This window comes from Ochotona princeps, chromosome 29, assembly GCF_030435755.1.
Source record: "Ochotona princeps isolate mOchPri1 chromosome 29, mOchPri1.hap1, whole genome shotgun sequence".
NCBI lineage: Eukaryota > Metazoa > Chordata > Mammalia > Lagomorpha > Ochotonidae > Ochotona > Ochotona princeps.
Window position 1 is genome coordinate 3,820,666 of NC_080860.1, and position 21,534 is coordinate 3,842,199.

General features: G+C 55.8%; 2 protein-coding genes across 5 annotated transcripts; both read left to right on the forward strand.

Moving 5' to 3' along the window:
- Positions 1–3,513: 3,513 nt before the first annotated feature.
- LOC131478235 (uncharacterized) lies at positions 3,514–4,341 on the forward strand. Of its 4 annotated transcripts, none has more exons than XM_058656572.1 (2): positions 3,514–3,695; positions 4,173–4,341. In XM_058656572.1, the coding sequence occupies exons 1-2, from the start codon at positions 3,598–3,600 to the stop codon at positions 4,309–4,311; spliced, it is 237 nt and encodes a 78-aa protein (XP_058512555.1). In that variant the 5' UTR covers positions 3,514–3,597; the 3' UTR covers positions 4,312–4,341. The 4 variants fall into 4 exon arrangements, with proteins under 4 accessions (XP_058512555.1, XP_058512557.1, XP_058512558.1 ...); XM_058656574.1 differs by having other exon boundaries at positions 3,514–3,674; XM_058656575.1 differs by having other exon boundaries at positions 3,514–3,557.
- Positions 4,342–4,414: 73 nt separating this feature from the next.
- Positions 4,415–21,085, forward strand: DIABLO (diablo IAP-binding mitochondrial protein). The gene is made up of 6 exons (XM_004595327.2): positions 4,415–4,612; positions 5,304–5,430; positions 14,084–14,215; positions 14,713–14,823; positions 14,945–15,041; positions 20,697–21,085. Exons 1-6 carry the CDS (start codon positions 4,563–4,565, stop codon positions 20,891–20,893), a joined length of 714 nt encoding a protein of 237 aa, XP_004595384.2. The 5' UTR covers positions 4,415–4,562; the 3' UTR covers positions 20,894–21,085.
- Positions 21,086–21,534: the final 449 nt, after the last annotated feature.

Genomic DNA, 21,534 nt, shown 5'->3' on the forward strand with positions numbered 1-21,534 from the left:
TCCATTCCAACCTTGGAGTTCAATGGCCACAGCTCCTTCCCCTTCCATAGGAGACTCAGGCTGTGGTGGAGAGCAGGCACGGGAGCCCATGGAGAGGTTGGAATCCGCTCCCTCCTGCTCCACGGTGGGATCTGGAGGCACGGAGGGCGGCAAGGGGGCACCATGCCACCAGCCTCACGCCCAAGCCCAAGCCTCCAGCAGCAGCAGTCAGTCCCTTTGGTCCCTGGAGGGTAACCCCACTGATCGCTCCCAGTATGTTTCCTACTGGTAGTTAGTAACCAGCAGGATTTTCTGCCTTTTTAAAAAAGATTTATTTTTATTTTTATTGGAAAGTCAGATATACAGAGAGGAGAGACAGGAAGATCTTCCGTCCAATGATTCCCCAAGTGACCGCAATGGCCAGAGTTGCACCGATCAGGAGCCAGGATCCTCTTCTGGGTCTCCCACGTGGGTGCAGGGTCCCAAGGCTTTGGGCCGTCCTCGACTGCTTTCCTAGGCCACAAGCAGGGAGCTGGATGGGAAGTGGGGCTGCCAGGACACGAACTGGCACCCATATGGGATCCTGGTGTGTGCGAGGCGAGGACTTTTCTGCCTTTTTCACTGGTGGAGTTCTGAATTGTCCAGCACTCTGCATGTTGTGAGTGAAGGAGTTCAACGTGTTTTTAAGCTTTGTGTGTTTGAGAAGTAGAGTGACAGGGAGGAGGAACATTGGACAGAGCTCCTCCTCTATATATCTGCCTTTCCAATAAAAATGAATCTTTAAAAAGATTGAACTGTGATGGTAGCAATATGTAAATGATGTGCTTCTCATGGAAGTCATTTGGCCTTGACATTTAGGATCTGAACATGTGGAATCATCTCAAATGGAAAACCATTCTTTAGAAAAGCCTTTTTCAAGTGCATGGTTTCCCAGGGAAATGAGTTGCTACTCACAGCCTGGGCTGCTGTTGACATGGGTGCACCTTCCCTCGGTCAGTCAGTGTCCCTCAGGTCCCTCGGGCTGGGGTTTCTGCCCTGTGAACAGATGCCAGTCACGGTCTCCAGTGTCCCCCCCCACTTGGGGCTCCTTTCAGTTCCAGACGCTGCATGCGGAAAACTTTGCAGCATGAGTTACCTCATTTGTATGTAAGTAGCAAGTAGATAATTTAATACTAGGCGCCTGTGTGTAGGTTCATGAAATTCTTGAAATGATGTTTGACGCCAACGAGTGTACCCTTTCTGAGAAAGGGCCGGAGAGTGGCAGTGTTCTGCTTGTTCAGGCATGTCTGGGCCTCTGTCTAGTTGGGTAGGCACACAGTCCTGCTCCACCTGCACGCCTTTGAACCAAAAAATCTATATTGCCTTTGTCTTGCAGTTTAAATTTCAGCCAACAGCGAAATAAGCATTGTAACTGTGGTTTAGTTGTGGCAGAAGACAGAGTAGTAGTTAAAAGAGGGAAAGTTATAGAGCTCTTAGAAGATGGCGTTTAGACGTGGTGGTTTGAACTGCTGCCTGGGACACTGCATCCCATAAGGGCACCGGTTCGTGTCCAGCTATTCCACGTCTGTTATAGCTCTCTACTAACAGCCTGGGGAAAGCAGCGAGATGGCTCATACTCTTGGGCTCCTGCCACCCGAGTGGGGACCTGGATGAAGCTCTTGGCTCCGAGCTTCAGCCCAGCCGTGGTGGCCGTGGCCATTTGGGGAGTGATCCAGAGATGGCATATCCCTCTGTAACTCTTCCAAAATAAATACAAAAAGCAAATAGAAAGCAGTTTTTGGAGAGACCCTAACAGGAGTTCTGTTGCACACTAGCTCTCCCTAGTGCTAGATGAACTCCGTGTGACTAGGCTCAACTGCACATTAAGAAAACAAAAAATCCTTTATTTGAATAGCAGAGTTACAGAGAAAAGGAGAGAGGGAGGGAGGGAGATCTTCCGCCTGCTGTCGATAGGGGCTGAGCTAGGACTAAGCCTGGCAGCCCTTGTGTTTTCCAGGTGGCTGGCAGGGACTCGGGCAAGTGGCCAACCTCTGCTGTGTGCCTAGGCACCTTGGCAGGGAGCTGGACAGGCAGAGCAGTCGGGAGCAGAACAAGCACCCATATGGAGGCCAACATGCACCAACATGCAGGCCCCTCAGTTGTGAAGGTAGTCCATAGCAAGAAAATGTTTGTGTTCAGGAGAGTTGAGTCCAAGAAGAAATAAGTTTTTTAAAGATTTGAAAGGCAGAGTGACAGAGAGAAGCAGAAACAGACGGGGAAAGATGTTCCATCTGCTGAATTGCCTGTAAGTGCTATAGTGCTGCCTCCCATCGAGGCCAGGAGCCCACTCCATGCAGCTCACCCACCTGGTGGAAAGCCATGTCCCATTGCTTTCCCAGGCTGGGACTCGAACCCAAGTCCATGAAGGCTATCAGCATCACTTGCCACACCGCAGCACTGGCCCCAAGAAACAATATTTAAAAATCCTAAAATGAATGTGTCAACAGGAGACTGGAAGAGGGGCTTTGGGTCACTCGGGCTGTCCCCTTTCCATTGAGGGGTCACGCTGCAGAGGACTGGGTGGCTTCTCACCAGACAGCAAATGGAGGGAAAGGCAGTCATGGTAGATTGGTCCAGCTAAAGCTTGTGTAATGTTTCTTGGCTCCAGTTATCCCTCCCCCCTCGTCCCCACCCTGCTGTAAATGAAGAACCCCAAATCAGGAGGTGAGTGGAGGCTGCCCCAGGCCGGGCAGAACTGGGCTTACTGCGAGTAGCCGCCTGGCTGTGTTCCTGCGGAGCTGGGTCAGGAGGTGCGGGCGGCCTCCCTTCCCCGCGAGCCCCTCCACCCCGCCTCCCCGGGGAGCGGTCACTGCCGGCTGCTTCCTGAGCAGCCCGCTAATGCTGCGCCTGCTTCCAGCCAGGCCCGGGCAGAGCCAGTGATCCGATAATGAGATCCTGATTGCATTAAGGGGCCATCGGGCCTGGATGATGATGTTCATGAAGGGGCTGATGTCCTCAGTGCCTGCTGTTTGCAAAGGGGGGTGATGTCCTTTAATAAGAAAACTAGTACAACAGGCGACATAGGCAGCAACACAGTTTGTGCTTTTCTCGCTGAAATCATAGCCGGAGGAGCCCACATCGCAAGTGGGCGCGCGGGGACAGTGCCTGTGTAAGCTTGTGAAGTGCTAAGCTCTTTGTAAATTGGAATGAGGCCTCGGATCGCGCTGGCCTGCCCGCCCTTGCCTGGTTTTAGGACGCCAGGCCCCCCACTGTAGCTGGGCCGGCCTGAGTCGGTGGAACTGCTCTCCCTCCAGAGTTGGTCAGAAATGGAAATGTTGGCCGCCAGCCCACCCTCGCGGGCTCACGTTGCTTGCTCCGCCCGCCTTGTCAGAGCCCCGTGGGTCTCGGTTGCCACCCGGGAGGGCGGGGTTGCCAGCGCCCCGCCCGGCCTGCGACCGCCTGCGCGGCAGGGGAGTAATTGGGTGTAATTGGCCATCGACCACACCTAGTCGCGCAGTGTGCCGGTTGCCCTACAGTCCTGGGGCTCCAGCAGGAGACGAAGGTGAGCGGCGCGGGGCAGGACCCGCAAACTTGACCGAGTGAGTGCAACGCTCAGAGCGGGAGTCCAGGCCCGCAGCAATGTACCCCAAAAAGCTGGGGGGTGCTTGCCGCCTGCTTCTGCCGGAGCTGGGCTTAAAAGGGAGGTCCCGGGACAGGTGTGCCAGGGCGCAAGGGAGGTGAGCCCGGACCGAGAAGTGCGTGCGGTCCACACCGCTGCCGGAGCTGGCCGGCCGAGGGCAGGCGTGGGGGTCACTCTGGAGCTGGCGGCATGGGGCAGGCGTGGGGGGTCACTCTGGAGCTGGCGGCATGGGGCAGGCGTGGGGGGTCACTCTGGAGCTGGCGGCATGGGGCAGGCGTGGGGGGTCACTCTGGAGCTGGCGGCATGGGGCAGGCGTGAGGGTCACCCTGGAGCTGACAGGCCGGGGCCAGCGTGGGGACCCACACCTTGGGATGCGGTTTGAGCGGCGGGAAAGAAGCGCTCCCACCACATTGACGGTGCACGAATGGTGGGAGGAGAAGGCGCAGAAAGGAGGGTCCCGGCGGCGGGGCGGGCAGCCGCTTCGGGGACGCGAGGCGTTCCTGCGGGTGTCAGGGAAGGCGGCCTTCGGGGGCCGCACCGCCCTGCCTGACGGGCTGTCCCGGCTCCCGCACAGGGCCATGCCGGGCTCGTCGACCCTCCACGTGCTGCAGCTGCTGCGGGAGCTGCTGGCCTTCGTGCTGCTCAGCTACACGGTGCTCCTCGGGGCGCTGCTGCTGGCCGGCTGGACCACCTACTTCCTGGTGCTGAAATGACAGCGCCGCGCGCCCGTCCGCGTCCCCGTCTGTCCCCGGCCCGTCCGGCCCGCGCCGAGCCTCGGGCGGTTGGAGTCCCGGCTCGACCGTTTCAGCCGTTACCCTAAGTCCCGCCCCCGCCCGCTCGCCCGGCCAATCCCAAGTGCGTTCTCTGGCGGGGGCGTGGCCATGAGACCTAAGCCTCTCCCCACCCACGGAGCCGCGTAACTTCCGGCGCGTGCGTCGTGCGTCCAGCGTCCACCGGCCGCGGGATGGCGGCCCTGAGGACTTGGCTGTCGCGGAGCGTGTCCTCCCTGCTCAGGTAGCCGTGCGGCCATGGGGGGACGGTGGGAGGGAGGCGACCTGGCGAGCGCCGTGGCCTTCCCGACGCGCCCTTCTCGCCCGGGTCCGAGCGAGCCGCGGCGTCCCGCCTCTCAGAGGCCTCCGCCCCTCTACTTCCCGGTCAAGCCCGGGACTGTGGTCTCGCGGCCGCTTTCCGGTGACTTCAGCCCCTGAAGGCCGGACCCCAGCCCCGAGCTGCTCCGGGGGGCTCCTCGGACGCCCACCCCGACCCCGGGCTGCTCCGGGGGGCCCTCGGACGCCCACCCCGACCCCGGGCTGCCCTGGTGACCCCTCGGACGCCCACCCGACCCCGGGCTGCTCCGGGGGGCTCCTCGGACGCCCACCCCGACCCCGGGCTGCCCCGGGGGGCTCCTCGGACGCCCACCCCGACCCCGAGCTGCCCTGGTGACCCCTCGGACGCCCACCCGACCCCGGGCTGCCCTGGTGACCCCTCGGACGCCCACCCCGACCCCGGGCTGCTCCGGGGGGCCCCTCGGACGCCCACCCCGACCCCGGGCTGCCCCGGGGGGCTCCTCGGACGCCCACCCCGACCCCGGGCTGCCCCGGGGGGCCCTCGGACGTCCAGGGCGTCGAAGTTCGGCAGGGAGGACTGCGGGGAGGATGTGGGGAGCCCTGGCCGCCAGCCCCCGACCTCGACCCCGTCTCTGCAGGCACGGGCGCTGCGTTCCTGCCGCGGCCAGCTTGAGGAAGCGCTGCCTGTCGGAGCTGGGGAGGCCCTGGCGCAAAGCCGTGGCCCTTGGATTTGGAGTCACCCTCTGTGCGGTTCCCATCGCCCAGGTAGGTGGGCACTCGGCGCCCCCGCAAGTCCCACGGGGCGCGGGGAGGCGGCCAGCCGCTCTCCATGCTTCCAGGTGTAGAGAATGCACGCCGAGCTGATGAGCTGGAAGAGCACCGGGGGAGGGGAGAGGGGATGTGGCAGGTGGGGAGGACGGGAGGGCCCTGAGTAGGGCCAGAGCAGCTCCCACCGGCCCCAACCCCAGCCCTGCCCAGCTGCGTGCGGCCCCTGCCGAGTGAGCCAGAGGCTGGGCCTGCTTCTCACTCTGCCCTGCAAATAAGTGAAACTTTTAGAACAAAGTGGCTGTTGGCTGTTGTCACTGGCGAAGGCCTGCGTGCTGGGATGTGGCATCCATGGGAGAACTCGCCCTGCACGAGGACCTCAAAGGCCTGTGGTTACGGAGCAGTGAGTGAAGAGAGGTCAGCCTTGTGGCTTAGTGCGTAAAGCCACTGCCTGCAGCACTGTCATCCCAGAGACGCTGGTTTGCGTCCCGGCTGTTCACGGCCTAGCTAGATGTCTTGTCAGCGCGCCTGGGAAGGCGGGGGATGACCCCGTGCCCGGCCGCACTCGCATGGGGGAGCGGGAAGTGCAGCCTGCCATCACCCGCCATTGCAGCCATTTGGGGAGTGAGCCAGTGCATGGAAAAATCTCTGTCCATTTAACTTTCACATGAATATTTTTTTTTAACTTATGGAAAAGTGGTGTTACAAGCTTCTGCTGTTTTTACTCCCTGCATGGCCACAATATCCAGGAGCCAGGCGCTCTGTCTGGGCTCCCACTGGGTGGCAGGAACTGAAGGCTCCTGGGCCCCTGGGCTGAAGCGGAGCCGCCGGCCTGGAGCTGGGCTGCTGCGCAGGCCGCCCCCCACCCCGTGGCTTTCTAAATGACCCTCCAGTGAGACCGGGCACGGCTTGTGCATCTGTCTCTTGTGGACTGTTGTAAAGCTTCGGGTTTTTTCTGAAAAAGGAACCACAAATGTTTACAGCAGATTGTTACTGTCTGACTGGAGTTTTGAAGCTTTTGTTTGTTAACACTGATTGAAGGCAGTCGAGGGTGTCTGCCCTCTGCTACTCCCCAGATGGCCAGGCAGGGCCGAGGAGCCAGGGGCCAGGAGCTGCCTCTGCGGGCATCCCGTGGCATCCCGGGGCATCCCGGGGCCGTCCTCCACTGCCTCCGCGGTGCGGCAGGGAGCTGCAGCAGAAGCAGAACAGCTGGGACACCGTGGGAATGCTGGGACTGTAGGCCTTGCCTGCTGCACATTTTAAAACTTCTAAAACTTGTCTCTGGAACTAGGCAAGCCAACTGGAGGCTGTTGCCACAGACGGGCACAGCAGGGCAGTGTTGGACCAGGTGGGCAGCAGAGGAGGCAGGAAAAGGCCAGTAGGAGCTGATGACACACTAGACATGGATAAATAACCTAGATTCCAAGGGTTTTGTTTATTTGGGTTTTTTTTTTTTTTTTTTAAGATTTATTTTATATATATAATTTTTATTGGAAAGTCAGATATACAGAGAGGGGAAGAGACAGAAAGATCTTCCGTCCGATGATTTATTCCCCAGGTAGCCACAACGGCTGGAGCTGAGCTGATTAAACCAGGAGCCTCTTTCAGGTCTCCCATGCGGGTGCAGGGTTCCAAGGCTTTGGGCTGTCCTCGACTGCTTTCCCAGGCCACAAGCAGGGAGCAGGATGGGAAACAGCTGCCAAGATTAGAACCAGGGCCCAAATGGGATCCATATGCATGCAAGGCGAGGACTTTAGCCGCTAGGCTACCATACCAGGCCCGATTCCAAGGTTTTTAAGTCCTAAGCATGAGTGGGCGTTGTGGTGCAGTGGGTAGAGCCACCACCGGTGATGTTGGGGTCCCATATCCAGGTATTGGTTCTCCTGGTTGCTCCTCTTCCCATCTAGCTTCCTGTTAGCCGAAATGCAGCTGGGCCCCTGGCCTCTGCCGCTTCCTCACCGAGAGCTCTGGTTTCTGGCTCAGCCTCTGTAGACCTGGCTGCTGTGGCCACTGACGAGGGAGGTTCCTCTGGCTCTCTGCCTTTCGCAGAAATCAGTGACGGAGAAGAGTAAAAGGCGAGAGCAGCTGAATGAACTCGACTGAGACGAGGACCAAGTGGAGAGCTCAGCTTTGGGAATGGCCGTCTGAGTTAAGCTGGAAAAGTAGCTGAGATGGTGGGCAGGAGCGGGCACCTCATTTTTAAAAATTAACGTTCTGGGCCCGGCGGCGTGGCCTAGCGGCCAAAGTCCTCGCCTTGAATGCCCCAGGATCCCATATGGGCGCCTGTTCTAATCCCGGCAGCTCCACTTCCCATCCAGCTCCCTGCTTGTGGCCTGGGAAAGCAGTTGAGGACGGCCCAAAGCTTTGGGACCCTGCACCCGCGTGGGAGACCCGGAAGAGGTTCCTGGTTCCTGGCTTCGGATCGGCGCGCACCGGCCGTTGCGGCTCACTTGGGGAGTGAATCATCGGACGGAAGATCTTCCTCTCTGTCCCTCCTCCTCTCTGTATATCTGACTTTGTAACAAAATAAATAAATCTTTTTATTTATTTATTTTTTTAAAAGATTTTATTTTATTTTCATTACAAAGTCAGATATACTGAGAGGAGGAGAGATAGAGAGGAAGTGGAGCCGCCGGGATTAGAACCAGCGGCCATATGGGATCAAGGCAAGGACCTTAGCCACTAGGCCACGCTGCCGAGCCCCCAAAATAAATAAATCTTTAAAAAAAAATTAACGTTCTGAGCCCAGCGTGTTAACGTAGTGGTTAAAATCCTCTCTCCTTGACCGCACCGGGATTACCTATGGGTGCCGGTTCTAATCCCGGCAGCCCTGCTTCCCATCCAGCTCCCTGCTTGTGGCCTGGGAAAGCAGCCGAGGACGGACCAAAGCCTTGGGACCCTGTACCTGCATGGGAAAACCAGAAGTTCCTGGCTCCTGGCTGCGGATTGGCTCAGCTCCAACCGTTGTGGCCGCACGGGGAAGGATCTTCCTCTGTCTCTCCTCCTTTCTGTGTATCTGCCTTTCCAATAAAAAGTAAATATTTTTTTTAAAAATTAGTGTTCTTAGGCTGTTAGATTCTTACAGGGCAGAACTGTGTGATGGACTGACAAGCCTCAGCTCGGCAGGTACCCCTGGTTTGCATTTCTGTGGCTGCCGGCGCTCACCCACAAGCCCCACCCTGACAGAGCTTCCCTTCAGCTATGCTGTGTGTGTGCCGCAGCACTAAACCCTAGCCCAGTGTTAGCCTCAGTTTTTAGGATTTTCCATTCACTGGTTCACTGCCAGATGGTCCAGTGGCCAAGCTCAGCCGCGCCACGGCCGGGAGCGTGTTACAGTTCTCCAGAGACGCACTGCACTGGGCTGGATTGCAAGTGGAGCATCCAGGACACCCTGGTGTCTGTGTGGGATGCTGACGCTAACAGGTGGAGGATTCGCCTACTGCATTACATAATTACCTTTTGATTTGTGGATGCTTATCACTTTGAGGTGGTTCTAATGAGATGGCCTATGAAGATTTATTTCTTATTTGAAAGGTAGAGTTACAGAGAGGAAAGACTCCCCAAATGGCCACAATGGCCAGAGCTGGAACTTCTTTCAGGTCTCGCACATCAGTTCAGGGGCCCAAGGACTTGGCCCATTCTCTGCTGCTTCCCCAGGCCAGGAGCAGGATGCAGGATCAGAAGTGGAGTGGCCGAGACCCCAGGTGAAAGCTTAGCCCAGCATGCCATGGTGCCAGTCCCCACGGGGTCCTTGAAGGGTGTTCTGGGTTTGTCCTTTCTCAGTTCATGTCCCACAGTCTAAGGCCCTGGGTGCTGGGTGCTGGGTCCTTCGGCAGAGCCTCAGTTCCTCACTGCCCCACGCTGCGGCACAGCTGTCCTCCGAGTCCCCAGCAGCTCTGCTCTGAGCTACATGGTGCCTTGGCAGGCCCATCTTTTTTCCAAATGACCACATGGACGCAGCTTGTGTGGGCCAGGTGGAAATCAGCCCGGCGCTGCTGCTTGGTCTCCCACGCGTGTGCAGAGGTGCAGCACTTGGACCATCCTCCAGTGTGTCCCCAGGCCACGGGAGAGAGCTGGGTCAGGCTGGCGTGTGTGTGGGACTGAGGTGTTGACACTGCAGGTGGCAGCTGAGGCTGCGGTACCAGCCCCAGCGGTTTGGGCACAGTCTGCCACAGCCAGGTTGTGTTCCTGGCTACAGCTACAGGCAGTTAAGTGTATTCTTTCCCCTGCTTGCTCTTGCCATGCCCGGCCATTCTAGGGCCAGCTGTCTGCAGTGCCAGACCCACGTCTCTTTACGGCCCTTCCTGTTTTCTAGCCAACGCTCCTTCCCCCTGGCCAGCTGGTGGCGTGGATGTAATCCCCGGGGCTCTCCCCCCAGCAGGGCACGGAAAGGCACGGATTGTGGAGTGAGGGATTCGGTTAGGAGTCCAACTGTGTGATTTTGGGGGAAAGTCAATGCAAGTGCTTCAGCAAGTTCATAGGCACGTGGGGCTGCTCCTGATCCAGCTCCCGCCGGCAGGACGGAGGCAGCGAGGATGGTTCGTGGGCTTCGAGGTGCATGATCGGGTTCCGGGTCGGTGTCTCCCACTGGGTGCCTTTCTGCAGCCACTATGGCAAGTGTTCAGGGATGAATCACGGATGGGGGGGGTCTTGTCACCCTCCATGGAGGCTCATTGCAGCTGTACCTCACACATTAATCTTTTTTTTTTAAATTGGGAAGTCAGATATACAGAGAGGAGGAGAGGCAAGAAGGAATCATTTCTCTGAAAAAAATGATTGCTTGTTTGAAAGTCAGAACTTCCATCTGCTGGCCACTCCTCAGATGGCTGTCACAGCCAGGCTTGGGCCAGGCCAAAGCCAGGACCCGGTGGCCTCTTCAAGGTCCCCACACGGGTGGCAGTTAACCAAGTCCTTGAGCATCTTCTGCTATTCCCTGGCTCTTTTTTTTTTTTTTTTTAAAGATTTTATTATTATTGGAAAGCTGGATATACAGAGAGGAGGAGAGACAGAGAGGAGATCTCCCGTCCGATGATTCACTCCCCAGGTGAGCACAACGGCTGGTGCTGCGCCGATCCGATGCCGGGAACCAGGAACCTCTTCTGGGTCTCCCACGTGGGTGCAGGGTCCCAAAGCTTTGGGCCATCCTCGACTGCTTTCCCAGGTCACAAGCAGGGAGCTAGATGGGAAGTGGGGCTGCCAGGATTAGAACCGGTGCCCATATGGGATCCTGGGGCATTCCAGGCGAGGACTTTAGCCGCTAGGCCACGCCGCCGGGCCCTCCCTGGCTCTTAACAGGGAGCTGGATCAGAAGTGGAGCAGCTGGGAGTCAAACTGGCCTTCATGTGGGATGCCAGCATTGCAGGCAGCAGCTTTCCCTGCTGTGCCATGACACTGGCTCCCAAAGAAAAAAATTTTTAAGAAAAAATTTAGTGTAAAAAGCTAGTTATTGTCTTTAATTTTTTAAAGATTTATTTATTTTCATTGCAAAGCCAGATATATATAGAGAGAGAGAGAGAGGAGGAGAGACAGAGAGGAAGATCTTGCGTCTGATGATTCACTCCCCAAGTGACTACAACAGTCAGTGCTGGGCCAGTCTGAAGCCAGGAGCATCTTTGGGTCTCCCACGCGGGTGCAGGGTCCCAAGCCTTTGGGCTGTCCTCCACTGCTTTCCCAGGCCACAGGCTGGGTGGAAAGCAGAGCTACTGGGATTAGAACCGGCGACCATATGGGATCCTGGTGGGTTCAAGGTGAGGACATTAGCCACTAGGCTATCGTGCTGAGTCCACCAAAAAAATTTAAGAAGTTTTTTAGGGCCCGGTGTGGTAGCCTAGTAGATAATGTCCTTGCCTTGCATGTGCTGGGATCCTATATGGGCACCAATTCATGTCCTGGCTGCCTCTAGTTCCCTTCCAACTCCCTGCCTGTGGCCTGGGAAAGCAGTTGAGGACGGCCCAAAGCCTTGGGACCCTGTATACCCGCATGGGACACCCGGAATAAGCTCCTGGCTCCTGGCTTTAGGTCAGCTCAGCACCCGCCATTGCGGCTGCTTGGGCAGTCAACTAGGAGACAGATTTAAGATCTTTCTCTATCTCCTTCTCTGAGTCTGACTTTCCAATGGAAGAAAAAATTTCAAATACTTTCCAATTAAAAATGTTTTTATTTTGTGTATTTTTTAAATATTTATTTTATTTCAGAGTTATAAAGGGAGAAACAGATCTTCTATCCACTAGTTCACCCCCAACTGATCCTAATGGCCAGAGCTGGCCAGGAAGAACCTGGGAGCAAGGAGCTTCTTCCCAGTCTCCCACGTGGGTGCAGGGGCCTGAGGACTCAGGTGACCCTCTGCTGCTTTCCCTGGTCACAGGCAGGGTCAGAAGTGGATCTGGCACTTGTGCCTCTATGGGATGCCAGCACCATAAGCTGAGGATTAGCTTGCTACACTACTGCACTGGCCCTATAAACCTTCCTTTAATTCTAATTTCTCTCGAGCTTTTAAAACACAGACAGATCTTGGATCTGTTGCCTCACTCCTCAAATGCCCACCATAGCTAGGTCGGACGAGGCTGCAGCCAGGACGAGGTGGGGGGCAGAACCCCAAGGACTTGGGCCATCCCCTGCTCCCTCCCAGGGTGTCCGTCAGCTGGAAGGGTCCAGAACCTGGCTGGCACTGCAGTCCAGGGCTCAGGCTCGCAGTGGCATCTCAGCATCCTGCCAGATGCCTGGCCCTCACCTGGAAGTCGTCCACCCATCACTGCTCTGCTCTGCGCTAAGGCCGCCTGGATGGCTGCAGGCCCTGGCCAGGGGGACCTTGCAAAATGCACGTTATGAAGGTTTGCTTTCAGAATGTCAGAATTAACTTCTCTTGAACAGAGATACTCTCCCCTCTTAGCCTCTTAGTACAGGCTACGTAATGACTATTTAATAATTACATGAATGAGATGGGCCCGGCGTCGTGGCCTAGTAACTAAAGTCCTCTCCTTGGACGCGCCAGGATCCCATATGGGCGCTGGTTCTAATCCCGGCAGCCCCACTTCCCATCCAGCTCCCTGCTTGTGGCCTGGGAAAGCAGTCGAGGACGGCCCAAAGCTTTGGGACCCTGCACCCATGTGGGAGACCTGGAGGAGGCTCCTGGCTCCTGGCTCCGGATCAGCACAGCACCAGCTGTTGTGCTCACTTGGGGAGTGAATCATTGGACGGGAGATCCTCCTCTCTGTCTCTCCTCCTTTCTATATATCTGACTTTACAATAAAATTAAATAAATCTTAATAATAATAATTACATGAATGAGATCCAAGATGAGCAAAATTCCTGATTTGTTCATGTAGCAAAACTATTTTAACTGCTGTTTTCAACATATGGTAAGTCTAAGCAGATAAGGGAATAATTGGTTTCTTTGTTCTGGCACCTTTAAAAATTTGGGTCCAGCGCAATAACCTAGTGTCTAAAGTCCTCACTTTGCATGCGCCGGGATCCCATATGAGTACCAGTTCTAATCCTGGCGGCCCCACTTCCCATCCAGCTCCCTGCTTGTGGCCTGGGAGAGCAGACGAGGACGGCTCAAAAGCTTGGGACCCTGCACCCACGTGGGAGACCCGAAAGAGAGCCTCTTGGCTCCTGGCTTCTGATTGACTCAGCACCGGCTGTAATGGTCACTTGGGAGAGAATCAACAGGTGGAAGATCTCTCTCCTTCTCTCTGTATATCTGCCTTTCCAATAAAAAATAAATCTTCAAAAATCATTTATTGGGGCGGCATGGTGGCTCAACAGGCTGCAGCAACAGCATCCCATATGGGCGCCACATTGCTTCCAGCTCCCTGCTTGTGGCCTGGGAGAGCAGTGGAGGACGGCCCGGGTCCCTGGGAGCCTGCACCACATGGGAGACCCGGAAGAGGCTGCAGGCTTTGGATCAGCTGAGCTCTGAGAGTGACAGAGCTAGCTTTCCATCTGCTGGATCCGTGCAGGCCTGCTAAGCGGGTGCAGGAGCCCAGGGGCCGGGTCACCTGGGGTTGCTTCTAAGTTGGTAACAGCGCGCAGTCACTGTCCTGCAGAGAGCGTGCTGCCACAGCCCACGGCGCCGGATGGATGGCGTGTGTCCAGTTCTCTGGGTGGCCTTTCCCACCTGCCCCACCGCACTTACTCTAAATCCTGGAACACAGAACTTCTCAAGCGTCTCACGTTGCTCATAGCTTCGTGAAGTTGTTGGTTATAATCACTAGTGTTTAATAGAAGAAATACTTTGTTCCTTGAAGCCAAAATCAGAGTAGCTGGACAGCGTCTGCTGTACTTCCTTAGTCTAACTAGAACCCCTGACCCTTCACCCAAGAAGCCGAGTGCAGATGCAGCTTTAAGAACATTGCAGGTTGTACATGGCCAGCTGTGACCAGGTTCTCAACCTCACAGGCTGGTGTGTGGCACAGCTCATGAAGCAGCTGCTTGGGGCACCTGCATCCCACATCTGGCCCTGCCACTGTGCTGGCAGCCTCCCACTCCTGGCTCAGGAGGCAGCAGGTGGCGATGCTCTAGCCTGGCTGCCTGGCACCCAGACTGGAGCCGCAGGCTCCTGGCGTTGGCCTGGTGCAGCTCTGGCTCTTGCAGGGTGGAAGAGCTCTGTGAGGCTGCCTTTCAGAGGTGAGTAACTGTTTGTCTCTTTCAGAGATCAGAGCCGCATTCTCTCAGCAATGACACATTAGTGCGGAGAGCCGTGTCCCTGGTAACAGACAGCACCTCGACCTTTCTCTCGCAAACCACATACGCGTTGATTGAAGCCATCACTGAGTATACCAAGGTAGGTCTCTCCGGGCGAGCACCGCGTGTGCCGCTGCATCCATCCCGGGCTGGTGTGGTGCGTGCTGCCTGCCACCCCGAGGGCCGAGCAGTGGCAGCAGAGCTCGGAGAGCCACGAGTGAAACGCTGTGTGCTGCAGCTTTACGAGAGCGTTTGTAGTCCTGATCTACGTCACCAAGGAGTGCTTTGTCTAGGGACTTCGTTGTTCAAAGAGCTCAGCAGTAGAGTAACTAAGGCAGTATGATCCGGTTTACTCGGGGGTCAGCCCAGTCCAGCGTCTACCACCAGAGACCTCTCTTGAGCGGAAGTAACAAAATCCCTCTCTCGTACGTGTAGTTGGCTCATATTTTCCGGAAGCTTTTCCTTCGCCATACCTTCTGCTTGCTAACCAACTTTCCCAAAAGGACAGGCTTTCTCGGCGGTGACTATCCTGTCCTGGGGCGGCTGTGCCCGCTGAGCCTTCCCGCCCAGTGCCTCAGCCCTGTGTTCTGTTTGTAGGCTGTTTACACCCTGGTTTCTTTGTACCGACAATATACAAGCTTGCTTGGGAAGATGAACTCGCAGGAGGAGGATGAAGTGTGGCAGGTGATTATAGGAGCCAGAGTGGAGGTAAGCCGGTGAGCAGGTGTGTGCGCCAGCGCTGCCGCCTCGGTGTGGCACCTCACGACTAGTGTCTGGCTGGTAACTCTCCCTAAAGCTGCCATCACATGTAAGATCTCTCCACCTACAGATGACTTCAAAACAACAGGAATATTTGAAGCTGGAAACGACCTGGATGACGGCAGTCGGTCTGTGCGAGATGGCAGCAGAGGCCGCGTACCAGGCGGGTAGGCTGCCGCCTCGGGCTCCCCACCCTCTCCCAGGACGGATTTCGGTGGCCTGAGGCCTGCTGTGACTCACACCGCAGAGACAAGGAGAATCTCAACAATTTTATTTTTATAACCCTATTTATTGTATATTAAGATGTATTTATTTTTATTCAAAAAGCAGAGTTAGAGACAAGGAGAGAAACATCTTCCATCCGCTGGGTCACTCTCCAAGTGGCTGGTGCTGGGCCAATCTAAGTTCAGGAGCTTCTTCTGGGCCGTGGGGTGGGAAGAGGAGCAGGCAGGATTCTCGCTGGCGCCTGTAGGTGAAGGAGCTGGGGGCTGACCGGCGACCACGCTGCAGGCCCCTGTTTACTCGACAGCCAGATTTAGAGCTCTTCTGTCTGCTGCTTCACTTCCAAAATGGCCCCAGCACTCTGAGCCATTCTCCACCGCTTTCCCAGGCCATAAATAGGGAGTCAAGTCAGAAGTGGAGTAGCTGGGAATTGAGTTGGGACCCATACGGGATGCTGGTACCACAGAAGGAAGACTCACTCACTGTGCCGCCCTAGTGGCCCCTCTGTTTGTTTATTTCGGGGCCTGGAGCAGTGGCTCAGTGGCTAAATCCTGTCCTTGTAAGCGCTGGGATCCCATATGGGTGCTGGTTCTAATCCCGGCAGCTCCACTTCCTATCCAGCTCCCTGCCTGTGGCCTGGGAAAGCAGTTAAGGGTGGCGCAAAGCCTTGGGACCCTGCCCCTATGTGGGAGACCTGGAGGAAGCTCCTGGCTCCTGGCTTTGGATCAGCTCAGCTCTGGCCAATGCAGCCACCTGGGGAGTGAATGAGCAGATGGAGGATTTTTCTGTCTCTCTTTCTCTCTGAATCTGATCCGCCTTCCCAATAATTTTACATATACATATATACACACACGTATATATGTATTTTAGATTTATTCTTATCGGAAGTTCCAATATACAGAGAGGAGGGTCTTTAGTCCAATGATTCACTCCCCCACGTGGCCACAACAGCCGGAGCTGAGCCGATTTGAAGCCAGGAGCTTCTTCCGAGTCTCCCACACGGGTGCAGGGTCCCAAGGCTTTGGGCCGTCCTCGACTGCTTTCCCAGGCCACAGGCAGGGAGCTGGAGGGGAAGCAGGGCTTCCAGGACACAAACTGGCAACCAAATGGGATCCCAGCATGTGTAAGGTGAGGACTTTAGCCACTAGGCTACCATGCTAGGGCCCCCAGTAAGTTTTACAAAATATTTGGAGAGATAAGAGAGATAAGGGAGGACAGATCATGGCTGTGTTGGTTCACTCCCCAAGTAGCTGAATAGCTTGTTCTGGGCCAGTCCGAAGTCAGGAGCCTCCTCTTGGTCTCTCTTGTGGCTGTGGGAGCCTGAGGACTTGAGCCACCCTCTGCTGCTTTCCTGGGCCATTCAGGGAGCTGGATCGGAAGCAAAGAGGAGAAAGAGCTCTTCTATCTGTTCTTCCTCCTGAAACGGGGCCGGGCCAGAGCCAGGAGCCTAGTGCTTCTCCGGGTCTCCTGTGTGGGTGCTGGGCCTAGGGCCTTGAGCCATCCTCCACTGCTCTCCCAGACCATTAGCAGCAGCCAGACGCAAGTGGAGCAGCTGGGACTCAAACTGGTGCCCCAGTGGGATGCTGGTGCACGAGAGAGGCAGCACCCACCCAGTTGACTAAAAAGTCACAGAATAACACAGTGGGATGAGATCTGAGCTCATCAACCTGCGCAGATGCCATTTTAAAGATTTGAAACGGCAGAGTGGAGCCTGTCAACAGACAAACAAGGGGGGGGGCAGGTTGGCACTGTTGCAAGTATTCTTCAGGGGCTGCCCACGTCACCAGCATCCCATTTGGGTGCCAGGTTGTGTCCTGGCTGCTCCTCTTCCCATCCAGCTCCCTGCTTGTAGCGTGGGAAAGCAGCAGAGGACAACTCAAGTTCTCGGGCTCTGTCCCTGGTGGGAGACCCGGAAAAAGCTTCAGACTGGCCCAGTTCTGGCTGTTGTAGCCATTTAAGGAGTGAGCCAGCAGATGGAAGATCTTTCTCTAATTCTGGATTCAAGTAAAATAAACCAATCTTTCAAGAATCCAATCAGTTTGGGGAAGAGGGGAAAGCACAGAGCAGACAGACTGGAATTGTTAACTACCGGGAACACCAGAGTGGGTCGACTGTCCACCTGTGACGCTGGCAGCCTTCCGAGTGTGATTCCCCATCCTGGCTGCTCCACTTCTGGGTCCCTGCGACCCACACGGGAGACGCACGCTCCTGGCCGTTGGCGGGGTCAACCAGCAGGTAAGGCGATTTCTGATTCTCCTCTGATGGAAATAAATTTTAAAACATAAAGTTAGTAGAGGTGTGAGAAAAGGAAAAAAAATGTAGATTTGAAACAGGAAGCATTTAAAAAGAGATAAAAGCTGTAAACAAAATAATTGGGGCTCAGCGGTGACACAGGCATCCAAGTAGGGTTCCTGCGCGGCGCGGACCGCTGGGTCTGGAATAACAGGACGACAGACCAGGGGCACCTGCCAGCCAGGCGGGAGACCTCAAGTTCCAAGCTTGTGGCCATTTGGGGAAGAAAACCAGCTGATGACAGACATCTTTCAGATAATCTTGGAGCTTGAGAGAAAAACAGCAAAATCTCAAATAGCACTAAGTTCAGACGGCAGTGATCACAATAAAAACGGATTACACTTGTTCGACACTTCAGATTGTGTTCCTGTAATTCTGGCTAACTTTACAGAGGCAGACCTGAAACAAAAAGATGGAAATTAGAGGGGAGAAAAAGTGGGGGCATGGGGTTTCAGTCCTGTGGTGGTGTGGGTAAAGCCAAGGATTTCTAATTTTTATCTGAAAGGCAATGACAGGGAACGGAGGGGAGGCAGATGGTCCATCTACAGTCCGCTTCCCAGATGGCCACAAGCTGAACCAATGCCAGGAGCTCCGGGACTCCCTCGTAGGTGCAGAGGCCCGAGGACTTGGGCCATCTTCAGCTGCCTGGCCGGGCGCACGAGCAGGGAGCTGGGTCAGAAATGCAGAAGTGAAACAAAGCAGGTGACTGTGTGAGATTGCCACACGGGTTCTTGCTCCCCAACACGTCAGCAGGAGCTTTACTCACTACACCACAACACAACATCTCACACGAGCACTGGTTCTAGTCTCGGCTTCTCTACTTCCTGTCTTCCTCTGCACCTGGGGAAACAAGGCCCACGTGCTTAGGCCCCTGCCCGCACGTGGGAAACCCAGATAGAGTTGCTGGCTTCAGGCTGGCCTCGCCCTGGACATTCACTATGGCCATTTGCGGACTGAGCCAGTTTAAAGATTTATTTATTTTATTACAAAGTCAGATATACAGAGAGGAGGAGAGACAGAGAGGAAGATCGTCCATCCGATGATTCACTCTCCAAATGAGCTGCAATGGCCGGTGCTGCACCAATCCGTTCCGGGAACCGGGAACCTCTTCCGGGTCTCCCACACGGGTGCAGGTACCCAAAGCACTGGGCCGTCCTCGATTGCTTTCCCAGGCCACAAGCAGGGAGCTGGATGGGAAGTGGAGCTGCCGGTATTAGAACAGGCGCCCATATGGGATCCCGGCACGTTCAAGGCAAGGACTTTAGCTGCTAGGCCACGCCGCCGGGCCCAGACTGAGCCAGTTTAAGACAAACCTTTAAAAAGCAGGGGGCAGGCATAGCTCCATGGCTTGGCAGGCTAAGCCTCCTCCCCTGGCAGCAGCATCTCCTATGGGCACCAGTTCAAGTCCTGGCTGATGACCTGGGAAAGCAATGGAGAACGTCAAGTCCTTGTGCCCTGCACCCACATGGGGAGACACAGATGAAGCTCCTGGCTTTGGACAAGCCCAGCCCTGGTTCCTGTAGCCATTTGGGGAGTCTCTGTCTAAGTACATCTCACTGGAACAATCACTAACAAAGGATTGAGCATCCACAAAGAAATACAATGGTGGGGGCTGGCGTGGCAGCATAGTAGGCTAACCCTCCACCTTCCAGTGCCAGCTCGTGTCCCAGATGCTCCAATGGCAGTCCAGCTCTACCTGTGACCTGGGAGGCCAATGGAGCATGCCCCAAGGCTGCATGCCCCTGCACTCACGTGGGAGGCCCGAGAAGATCATCCTGGCTTCAGATTACATCAGCTCAGTAAGCTCCAGCTATTGCAGCCATCTGGGAGTGAACCAGCAGACAGAAAACAGTCAAATTTATCTTTCAGGCCCAGTATGATGACTCAGTGGCTGGGCCTTATCTTGCAGGGGCCAGGGTTCCATGTGGGTGGGTATCAGCTCATGTCCCGGCTGCTCCACTTCCCATCCAGCTCCCTGCTTGTGACCTGGGAAAGCAGTTGAGGACGGCCCAAAGCCTTGGGACGCTGCACCTCTGTGGGGACCTGGAAGAGGCTTCGGGTCGACAGCTCCAATTGTGGTCACTTGAGTGAATCATTGGACAGAAGATCTTCCTGTCTCTCCTCTCTGTATATCTGCCTTTCCAATAAAAATCTAAGGAAAAAAAACCTAATAAAAACTTTAAAAAATATTACTATGAATAGAGGATTTTCTTAATTTAAAAAGTGTGACTTAAGCAATATCAGTGTCAAGGTCAGAAATAAAGGATGGACCCAGTGGGTTAAGGCCTTGGGAACACCGACCTCCCGTCCAGTCCAGCCCCCCGTGATGCTCCTGGGGAGCTTCGGTGGAGCTCCAGGCTTCTGGCCCCCAGCCCTTGCGGAGCAAAGCAGCAGACAGGAAACTGCTCTCTCGCTCCCTCTGCGCTAATTCTACCTTTCTAATAAATCTTTGAGGGAACAATTTTAAAGTGAGTTCCCTGCCCGTCAACATGGCACCTTACAGCAGATGGGGAGGGCTGATGAAGAGGGCAGTGTGTCCCGGCGCAGCAGCCTAGTGGCTAAAGGCCTGGATTTGCATCTCATATGGGCGCCGGTTTATATCCCCATCTTCCCAAGCCCCTGCTTGTGGCCTGGGAAAGCAGTCGAGGACGGCCCAAAGCCTTGGGACCCTGCAGCCACGTGGAGACCTGGAAGAAGCTCCTGGCTCCTGGCTCCAGATCAGCCCAGCTCCTCTCCAGCTGTTGCCGTCACCAGGGGAGTGTAGCAAGATGAAGACCTTTCCCTGTCTCCTTTTATCTGTAAATCTGACTTACCAATAAAACATGTTTAAAAAAGAAAAAAACTGCAGCTGGGAGGATAATCACAGAAATGCTCAGTAAAACACTCGTGCATATATGTGTAAATTATGCAAATAATGGATCAGTTGGTTTTGAAGGACAGCACAGGCAGGGCTCCATTGGCTGACTCCCCAAAAGGCCACAAAGGCTGGAGCTGGCCGTCCGAGGCCGGGAGCTGCTGGCAGTTCTCCCATGTGGGTGCAGGGGCCGCCTCTGCTGTCTCCCCGGGCACATGAGCAGGGAGCTCAGAGCGGAGTAGCTAGAACTGGAACTGGCGCCGTAAGGGATGCCAGCGCCACAGGCAGCAGCTGTAGTGGCTATGCCACAGTGCTGGCCCGTGGTAATGGTATTTTTCTGTGCTTGCTACATGCACACTGTCACAAACTGGCCCCGAGAGACAGCCCCGTTTCTCCTGGTGTCTGCACATACCTTCCGCACAGTGCAGTCCTCAGCACTCTCTTCTCTTGGCAGGAGCAGACCAGGCCTCCGTCACCGCCAGAAGCCACATCCAGCTGGTCAAGTCGCAGGTGCAGGAGGTGCGCCAGCTCTCCCAGAACGCAGAGACCAAGCTGGCCGAAGCACAGACCCAGGAGCTGCGACAGAAAGCCCAGGAGGAAGGGGACGAGGGCAGCGAGCCCGAGCAGGAGGCCTACCTACGCGAGGACTGAGGGTGGGCCTGCTGCCCTGACGGCCACGCAGAGGGGACAGCGGGCTGTGGCCAGGGGCCTAGGCACTCCCAGCGTGCCTTGCTGGAGGTTGGTGCCCTGTTAACCCAGAACCGCAGTCCGCACAGTTGACCTCTGACCTCACACATGAAGTGCTAACCTTGGCCAGGGGACTCTTGTTCTGCCCCAAGTTGAGTAGCTGTTCAGACTCAGTGTTCTTAATATTTTCCAAAGGATTTTGCACTGCCGCTCACCAGGGCTGTGGGGGACGGGCGGCTGGCAGGTCCGTGAGCGAGCAGGTGCCGCTGCCAGGCTGCTGAGTGGCCCCAGGCAGTGCCGTAGTGCTCGCGGCAGCACAGACTTGGACATACACACCTGTTTTTCTTCTTTCCAAGTTTGTTTTATCCAAAGGAGAAAAAAAGTTTTGCATTTCACAAAGTGTGTGTGTGTGTCTGACTTGCCATCACACACACCCTGCGCGGAACCTTCCTGGGATCCGGCACCCATGTGCTGTGGCTCCTCAGTAACAGATGGGACACGTTGACCAGGTCACTGGGTTTTAATGAATGCCGCCAGGGCGGGCGGGCAGTTACAGAAGGGCCCGTTCCATCCCACAGACCAGCAGGAGCCAGCACTCCCGCAGG